Source organism: Corvus brachyrhynchos, unplaced genomic scaffold (genome assembly GCF_000691975.1).
Source record: "Corvus brachyrhynchos isolate BGI_N302 unplaced genomic scaffold, ASM69197v1 scaffold17, whole genome shotgun sequence".
Taxonomy (NCBI): Eukaryota; Metazoa; Chordata; class Aves; order Passeriformes; family Corvidae; genus Corvus; species Corvus brachyrhynchos.
The window spans coordinates 5,006,729-5,016,268 of NW_008240046.1; the positions used below are offsets into that span (position 1 = coordinate 5,006,729).

A 9,540-nucleotide genomic window follows, 5' to 3' on the forward strand; every position below is an offset into this window, starting at 1 on the left:
GTTCAGCTTTTAAGCTGCATTTATTTTTTGATCTTCAGGGACTAGTTTAGCTCTTCACAATCTTCATTTCTTGTTACTAAATATATTTTAGAGAACAAATTGCTAGTCATACCTGCTAAAATACTCAATCACCAGGAAAGTCTGCCCTTAAATTTAGGCTTGTTACTACACTTTAATCATAAGCTAGTTGTTTTATTTAGACCTACGTACAAAGATGAATTGGGAAAATCTTTGGAGGGATGCAATTGAACAGGACACGTTCAGGACATGTTCCCTTTCAACCTGTATTAGTTTCAGAGTACAGAAAAAGGCAAGAGGGAATTCTGATACTTCAATGGTTTGCTGGGGCTTTTCTCTGTTTGTGGCTAGTTGTTTTTTTTTTGCCAAAGATCTGGATGTGAACAAGGTACCTGTACCTCTAATAAAGGTACCTAAGCTGCTGCTACTGACCCTGAAGAATGGAAGGCTGCTGTGGATAAAGGCGTTCTAACATATTTATTATTCCTCCCTGTAAAAGCTAGCATTTAAGGAACTACAGATGCAGGGATACATGCAAGGAGCAAAGGAGCTAAAACAAGCTCCCCACCCTTTGAACTAGACCTAAAAGAAAGCACTGGTTCTGTCCTGAGGAATAAGGCAGAAGCTAAAGGTAAGCTAGAGGGTATCCAAACAGTAAATAATATCCTTACTGACTGACACATCAAGTGTATGTTACCTACTTGTATGAGTTACATAGATGGATAAAGCTGCCTTGAGAATCTGTTTTAGCCTTACTATAGTCACCTGAGGCAGAAAAAAAGTACAAATTTTAGTCTTAATTCTGAGAGGACTTTTACATACATCAGTTTTGAGAACAAGGACTTTAAATGAACTGGTTAGTACTCTTACAGTACATGAAATATTAGAATCAGGTACTTTGTGTCAAACACTAGTCACTTTTTTTTTCCCCCCTTTCCTTTGAAAATACATTAAAATTTTACTGAGAAAAAGAATAAAATAGTAATGTTGATGTGCTAGGTTAACTTAGAATTTACTCTTAAGACCTACTGAACTTGAAAATGCTTGCTTTGCCATTACTGCAGAGTAACAGGTTAAACTTTATGCAACTTAAAGGATTTACTTGCTCTTAGTAGTTAAAAGTTTGGAAGGTACTCTCCTGAAGAACTGGTATTTCATAAAATGATTGGAAGTATCTTCAAGAGTGGAATAATGGAAACAGTGTGGTAGTACTTAAAAAAATTACATCCTATAGCACTCATAATTTAAAAAAAATAGTTTAACAAGAGAAACAAGCTGGAGAACAGCCTAAAACAGTTCATGAAAAGAGGCAGAAACAGTCCCAGATGCACTCAAGGTGGATACTCAAGTATTTTAAGTGGCCTGTGTTTCACAGAAGGTCCAGTAGTTTAAAAGGGAGAAAAGACACTAATTCTGTGGACTTGCATGTCTTGAGAACACAAAGGGCTTTAGTAGGTAAGGTTGCCAAGCAAGGCATGACTGGAATGTGTAGTGGAATAAAGAATATTGCTTCCTCAATAGAATTCTCCATTTTGCCACAAGAAGGATGATGATCATTAAGATAAAAACATGATTCAATTCCTTTAATAGTAACCTAAATTCATGACTACTTTTAGTTTCATGCTTTTTGTAATATAATTGTTTATAAACTTGCTTAGCTGTGAAGGGTAAGAATGGCAAACCTAACACTGCATTTTGAGTCATACACTACCTGTAACAGCATTCTCCTGCAAGGCAGTCTTTTCAACTTTTTTCCCCCTACAATGTTGCATTATGCTTCAAAAATACAGGTGCATAAACTGAGCCTTAAAGCTGAAAGCCTGTTTTAAGTGTGTGGATGTTCACTGTACTATTGAGAATTGAAACACCAGGCCTGGCTTCCTACACTGCTATAGACAGACTCTTCCATGCTTTTGTACTCTCACAGAAGCAGAGAACAGTCCCGATTTGAAAGGACCCTGTAAGACTATTTATGGGAAGGGTGAGCCTAGATGCGACTCTGAGGAGATAATGTGATTTGTAAAAAAAGACTACATGCCTGTCATTTAGGTGAAAAGCTAAATTGTTGAAGTTACACTTGGGCTGTACTTTCTTGCAGTGAGTATTTTACACAAGGGCTTTCCCAAAAAAAGTCTTTATCAGTAAACTCTCACCTTCCTCTTTTGGTGCCTACTCACTCCCTGAAATTCTGACGTATTTACTCTTGACAATTTTTATTAGAAATGAAACAATTTTGAAATTAAGATATTTATATTTAAGTTTTACTTATACTCAAAGTAGGAAATAACATTCCTTGTAACAGCTCAATGTTTATAATGATACAATGAAAAAGTGATTAACAGTTGGCTTTAAATGATCATTTGCAGACATGATAGTCCTGTAAATTAACCTCTTTTCAGGCATTTAATTGTAATATCAGTTATATAATTGAATAGGTACCTCCAGGAAGGAACATTGACATTTTTCCATATGTATAAAGCTTGATTACCAAAAATATAAAAATCCTAAAGTAATTTGAAATACATGAGAGGAAAAAGTGCTATGGTAGAAGTTTAGTATTTTTATCCATGGAGCAAGTTGTAACTTTCAAGAATTTGGTGCATTTTTAGGCACTGTTTTTGTGTTTTCATTTGCCTGGACTATACAGCAGGACTTGAGATGCCCAAAAACTGCTTAAGACAAATTTAAGGCAACCAAGTGCAAAAGCTCAGTGTACATTAGATATATGTAAACAGAACATTTCACAGTAGAAATTGTACAACTATTACAAGTCCATAGTATTAACAAAGGCCAAAACCATTCTGCCTAGAGACACAAATGCAAAATGTAGTTACACTAACCAAGCCAAAAATTAAAAATTCTGGGAAATGAAGTGTCATCATCTCTAACACGAGGCAGATGCATTACCTTGCTGTGCTAGAGTAAGTGCTCTGCTTTTCCCCTCTCTACATAACATGCAGTCTGTCCCAAGTTGTTCTGTTCCATTTAGTGATGTACCAGCCAACAGCAGAGCTCCAAATGTTAAAGCAAAATGCACAACACAGCAAACAGATGGAATGTGAATGTACAGATATTGGACCTTTTTAAAAATACAGTACCTAGGATTTCCCATTTTAAACAGTTTTCAGCATATTGCATAGCAGTGAACTCATCTGCTACCTAAAACTGTTGCTGCTGACCCACATGGAGTTCCTCTTCAATCTTCTTTCAGTTTTCTTTCATACTGTACAGTGGGTCCACAAGCTTATTGTGCACATGCATTAAACCTTGGGGGGAAAGCAACAATGCCAGCTTTACATTAGTTATACTTTGTTAACATGTCCTTCTATCCATAATTTTATTTGGAGTTTATTTCAAAGTATACATTTTAAATAGTTTACTGAAGAGAACAACAATGGCTATTTAAAGTAGTTCAAAATCAGAGACAGCAGATATATTCCTGTATCACTTGCATACTAATGACATACTCAGTATCAGCTGAGGAGGGACAAGACAGTTCTCTGATAACAGACCCATAAAGCACATCTGGAATACTTCCAAATGAACTGAATACATCTTTTTTTTGTGTATTTAAAACTGCGTAACAGCAACGTAATTCCCTCACACCACAATTTGCCGTAAGAATCAGATGCACACATAGTGAGACTTCCACAGCTTGAGTTCTTTTGCAATGTTCTAGCATTCTGGTAATACTATCATTATAATAATCATGTACTTGTGGTCCTAGACAGCAAAATCAAATTAAATTATCCAGACTCTTAATGCAGACCCAATTTCAGCAGTTCAACTGTTTTCTGTTCTAGCTGGACATTTTTTTTGTCATATACAAGTCCTCCATAGCTATGATTAAGGGGGTTATTTTTTTTTCCTCTTCAACTCCTTTAATTCTGGAAAATGCTGAAGTGCAATGAATAAAAAAGATGCTTCCCTCTTAAGTTTGCTATAACTTAGTAAAAATGTTACCTACATCTAGGTATGTATGACATTGGATCACAGGCAGGTTTTTAACCTCATTTCACCTTAAGGACTAATAACAGTAATGATCAGTGTTCACAATCTGCAAAGTAAAAGTCCACTTTAGCATTGAACTAAAGATTCAACTTCTAAAATTAAAATATGTAACATTAATTTTCTTAAAAACCAAGAAAGAAATCTCGCAGTACTGCGTATTTTAGTGATTATCTGTGGCAAAGAATCAAATACCTTTGCTACATGATGCAGCTGGTGGCAACCTTAGTGTCACTGCAGCAACGTGAAATTTGAGTAACTATACAATCTAAGGTCATTGCTGTAGGTGACCACAAAAAAAGGCATCTTAGCAGCATCTATTAATAATCACTATGTGATTATTTAATATAAAATACAGATGTTAGATCAAGTCTAATACTTTTCAGTGTAACAGTGACAAAAACTTAAGTATATATTTGACATAAAAGTCATTTGTCCAGAAAGAGTAACAGCTGCTTACACTGCTCAGACTAGAAACATGTTTTGAGCTTTAGAACATTTAACTTCCTACCAGTATTTTCCTCTTCTAAAAAGGGGAAATGAAAAGAAAATAACTACCCACTTCTTAGATGCATGAAAAATGGTTACAAAGTATTGCTTCTGCCATACTTCATGAAGAATATTTAAATAGTGTTAGTGAAAGTGTTACAGGAAAAACAGTGAGAAACAAATTATTTTTTTAAAGGAATGCACCAGACTTCATAGATGCCAAAACAATTATTTCAAAGGAAAGTCCCACTGTATATTCAAGTATGCTGTGAATAAACAGATTTCTGCATACAGTTTTAAGAGGAGCATGCATATGGAAAAAAACTATCCTGAACTAACTTATCCACAGACAAATTAGTAAATTCAAAATTCATCTTCTGTTTCATTCTTCAAGAAAGGTATTTTCACTTTTACAGTAAGACCATAAGTACACTTGATAATTTTAATCTATAATAAATACGTTTTCAGGAAGTTAGAAAAAAATTGAATAGGTTGATCTATTTACCAGCCAGTGTGGTACTTGATTATAAAACAAAAATATTGCAGTTTCATATTGAAATTTTTAAGTGGTGAAAAATCCCTGTAAATCATTACCACAAACAGCAGTATTAAGAACTACCTAGCTTCCCTAAGAAGTCTAACCTGAAGATCAAGATTCAGAAAAAATTCCAAATTTGACCCACACTGATTTCTTCTCCATCTTACAAGGGGAAAAAATATCACTGATTTGAGAGTAGGTAAAATTAAGCAAGTTTAAAGTAAATTATCTTTTAAAAAATTCTATTGCTGTGTATTACAGTGACACAATAGCACACATTCATAAATTGTAGCCCTTGATGTTTTTAAAGCAATGTTCAGTGTCATTCATTCCTAGTGATTCTACATTAGGTTTGTATTTACCAAGCAAAGCCTCTGCTTATATAAAATACAGGATAATGTTTAAAACTTATCCAAGCAGTCAGAGAAGTTTATCTTTGAAAACAACAGTAAGTATTCTCGAGCAGTGTGATACATGCAAAGATTAACCCTCCCTCCTATCCCACAAATACATAGCAGAGAACAGCACACTGAAAAATCCAAAATTACCAAGTTGGCCACAAGAGGTATCAGGGTAAAAACCACAGAAATGTCCAAAGTGTAATCTAATACATGTATGAGCACTGGTGATATAATGCTCTAAAAAAGAATTTAATAAATTACAATCTTGATCTCTGATACTTCAGCTACTACAGGTACCCAGGCTAGTGAGAAAGACGACTGAGTCACACAATTGCATGTGCTGTGCTAATACAGTAAGGAGGAAATTACTTTTCTCAGCTTCTACACTCTCAGTGAAACAGATTCAGCATAGGAAGTCTCAATTACTATCAAACATCCTGACTTAAAGTAAGTTTGCCCCAATATATCTACTATAAATACGAAAAACACAGTAAAAGGGTGAAATGTTTTCAAAGTCAGTATAGATTGTTATGCTAATTGCACCTGAAAAATGTCCTCAGGTGGCTTCAAAGTCTGTATCACAGTTTACTAGACATCACATTACATCACATAGCAAAAGCAGCATGGAAATGTATCAGGATTAATAAATGTATTGAGTTTTCTTTAAGTGAAACTTTCTAGTATACTTAAGAACTGCAATCTGGAACACCAGATTGCTGCAGTTTGAAATTAAAGATTACCAAACTATTGTTTAAAACTAGAAGCAAAGGAAATACTCTTCCCAAGTAGATTTGTCTGGAATGTAGGTAGCACAAATTATGCCTCCTGGCAATTTTCCAAACACAAGAAATAAGTTAATATTTAATATTTTGGCTATATAACATTATACATTAGTGACTGCAGAAGGCTCAGACTTAAATCAATGTAATTTCAAAGCTGTTGGTTTTGCGTAAACACATGTAACCTCTGATTCAGTGCTCACCTTTAAAGTACTTCACAGTTTTAACTCTTAGTTCTAAAGTAGCATCTTCATCACACACAAAGATAGTGCGAGGGTGTTGCTGGAAAGCAGAAACTGTCCACATATGATTGACTCCTTCTTCAATTGCTTTGTACAGCGCAAAAGCCTTATGCGCACCTGTTATAAGAATCATCACCTGCAAAACAAAGGTCTCTTTACTTTCAATCCCAGTAGCAATACTAACTAATCTTGAAAACACACATGCAACTAGAACTAAATGAGTTCTTACTTCTCTAGCATCCATCACTGTACCCACACCAACTGTTAACGCCATAGTTGGTACTTTAGATAAGTCTCCATCAAAGTATTTAGCATTTGCCAAAATGGTGTCCATTGCTAAAGTCTTTAATCTTGTTCTTGAAGACAAACTTGATCCGGGTTCATTGAATGCAATGTGGCCATCTGGACCAATGCCTTTTCAAAGTTAAAAAAAATAAATCATTCCAGGCCTGAGAATCAACACATATCCTCAAACATTATAAATGAATAAAAAAGGACTCATCCTTTCCTTTTGGTTCCCCATTTTCAATAAAAACTTACTTAAATCATTAGAAACTTGGACACCAACCATTCTGTTTTGGTATTTTTACTGATTCTTTGTTAGTTACAGAACTTTGTTACACAATAATTGAAAAAATCTTGAGTTTTAGTCAAGTTATGAAAATGGTGATTAAAGAATTGGTTTACATGCTTGAATTGTAACTAACCATAGAGCATTTCCTCATACCTCCAACAAACAGATCAATCCCCCCTGCTTCTTCTATTTTCTTTTCAAATGCATCACATTCCGCCTGCAAGTCTGGTGCGTTCCCATCAAGGATATGGGCATTATTCGGATCTATGTCAATATGCTTAAAGAAATTATTCCACATATAGGAGTGATAGCTCTCTGGATGATTTCTGGGAAGCCCTGAAATCATTTAGCGTGAAATTACCACATGACAAGATTTAACCAAACAGCCTTAATTCTAGTCTGTATGTAACTGGTGTAAGGCATGCAAGGCAAACCTGAGCAAATAAAGCAAGATTTGAAACTATGTCGAGAACGAAGGTTTCCTGTTGGCATGTACAAGGTAATTGGTTTACATTCCCTTCACATACATCTTAACACAGAGTGTAAAGCCTTCAATAGAAATGCAGTCACAATATTACATGACAATATAATGTCTACAGAAGTATTGTGAAACACTGAATTTAGACCAGTGTTTATTTTTGCAATTTTGTAGATAAAGAAATAGAGAAAAATGCTTGGACAGCAGTCTAATATAGAAGTACAAACATACTAGACTAAACTGGTGCTTTGACAAAGTATTTAACAGTTTTTATAAGGAGAAAAAAAGAAAAAGTACAGTGTGTTCTCAAATAATAGCACATCTTACCTACATACTCATCCATGTTGAAAGTCTTTACATATTTGAAAGAGAGATCTCCATTTTTGTGATATTCTATCAGCTTTTTGTAGCATCCCAAAGGTGTACTCCCTGTTAAATAAAGTTTTTCTACTGTTCTGTGTATCTGCACAACATTTTAGTGTATTTAAATGCATTCACAGTCAAATTTTGCTACAATGCTTTTCAACGTACAAGCAATCTGTTGTTTCTCATTTCGTACTTATCAGTTTCTCAAACTACCACAACTTTTCACAGAAATCAAATCCATATTTAAAAATGAAAAATTTAGAACATTACCAAAAATAATACTTATGGTTTTTTAATTACTGTATCTGCTAGCAGTGATACAAACATTGTTCTAGGCTTATTTATTTACAAAGACTTTGAATAAAACTTGCCTGTTGGTAGACCAAGCGTGAAATATCTTCCTTGACTCGGCTTGAACTGGATAATACGATTACAGATGTATTTGGCTGCCCATTCACTAGCCTGATCATAATCTTCAAGAATTACTAGCCTCATTGTGGCAGTGAGGAACTTGTATGATAAAACAAACTTAAACCTGGAGAAAATGTTGAAGTTTTAAAAATAAGAACCACAAGAGTAGTTGTAAAACTCTTAGATTAGAGAGGAGATAAAAAATCATCTTTCATACTGATGACTTGCATTAGCATACCACACTCTTGCAGTTCTAGTTCAAGTTGGACAATCAAAAGAAAAGCCACAGAATCCAAATGATCGATTACAGTCAAAATATTTATTAAAATCCACAAACTAATTTAAAGCAATTTATAAGAAAAAGCTAAAACAAGATGAGAACAAGCCATTTTAAACTTCAGTATTTTGGTCAAGTGTTACCATTATAAAAGAGGAAATACTCAAATACCAAGATTAATTCCTGTTTCTTATGACCAGCTGAATGCCTAAAACTTCCAAAACAAGACCCAGAGTAATCGCATGTTTCTATAGTCAAAATACCTAACTGGGACTAAATAATTAAGACTCCTTTCACTCCCATTCTAGCTCCTTAACAATGCTTCAGTAACTTTATTAATCTGCAAAAAGAAATGTTAAATCGTTAGAGATATTTGAAATGTTTGCAATTCACAGAAAAAAATACTCACGAGGTCACGTTTTTTCTTTGTCACATAACTTTAAACAGAAATTTAAAGGACTTTATTTTGAGTGCAATTGTATCAACTTTTACGATTAATATCCAGAAAACAAGCTTGGTTGCTAGAAGTATAAAAGCATCTCCTGCATATAAGTGAAACTCTTTTTTCCACGAGTTTCTGTTTAACAGTCAGGTAATTACCCGAAAGACTGAGGCTCTTTCACCAGTTTGTGATGTGTTAGTCTTCTGTTCCCAGGTGTGGGTGTGCTCGGCATTAGCCAGAACACAACAGCTGCCAGAAGCCTAGGGCCAACTATGTCCACGCTACTCTTAGCTGACCCAGTGATTTTAAAACAAATGTGAATTAAAGTACTTTAAGAAGGTACCATGTTTGTCCCACTAAACAAGGAAGAAAGTGATCATCACCGTGTGCTGCCTCTGCCGCTTCCTCTCCCTGGACAGCTGAGCCGTGACAAGTCACACTCACCTTTGCCGAGGAAACGCTACTCCACAGACACCCAAAGGAGTTAACACACATCCCCGAGGAGGAAAAGCAGGCC

General features: G+C 34.9%; 1 protein-coding gene across 4 annotated transcripts in view; it reads right to left on the reverse strand.

Moving 5' to 3' along the window:
• Nucleotides 1-2,257: 2,257 nt before the first annotated feature.
• GNPDA2 (glucosamine-6-phosphate deaminase 2) overlaps nt 2,258-9,540 on the reverse strand; it is a 7,955-nt gene continuing 672 nt past the window's right edge. Inside the window, exons 2-7 of one of the 4 annotated variants that reach the window (XM_008641402.2) lie at nt 8,265-8,428; nt 7,855-7,956; nt 7,203-7,385; nt 6,705-6,889; nt 6,437-6,611; nt 2,258-3,284 (exon numbers count right to left, since the gene is read on the reverse strand). In XM_008641402.2, coding sequence (XP_008639624.1) covers nt 3,226-3,284; nt 6,437-6,611; nt 6,705-6,889; nt 7,203-7,385; nt 7,855-7,956; nt 8,265-8,388 — 828 coding nt within the window. In that variant the 5' untranslated portion in view covers nt 8,389-8,428 and the 3' untranslated portion in view covers nt 2,258-3,225. Of the gene's footprint in view, nt 3,285-6,436; nt 6,890-7,202; nt 7,386-7,854; nt 7,957-8,264; nt 8,429-9,467; nt 9,530-9,540 lie in introns of those variants that run through there. The other 3 variants (XM_017744482.1, XM_017744481.1, XM_008641404.2) reach the window with 3 other exon arrangements.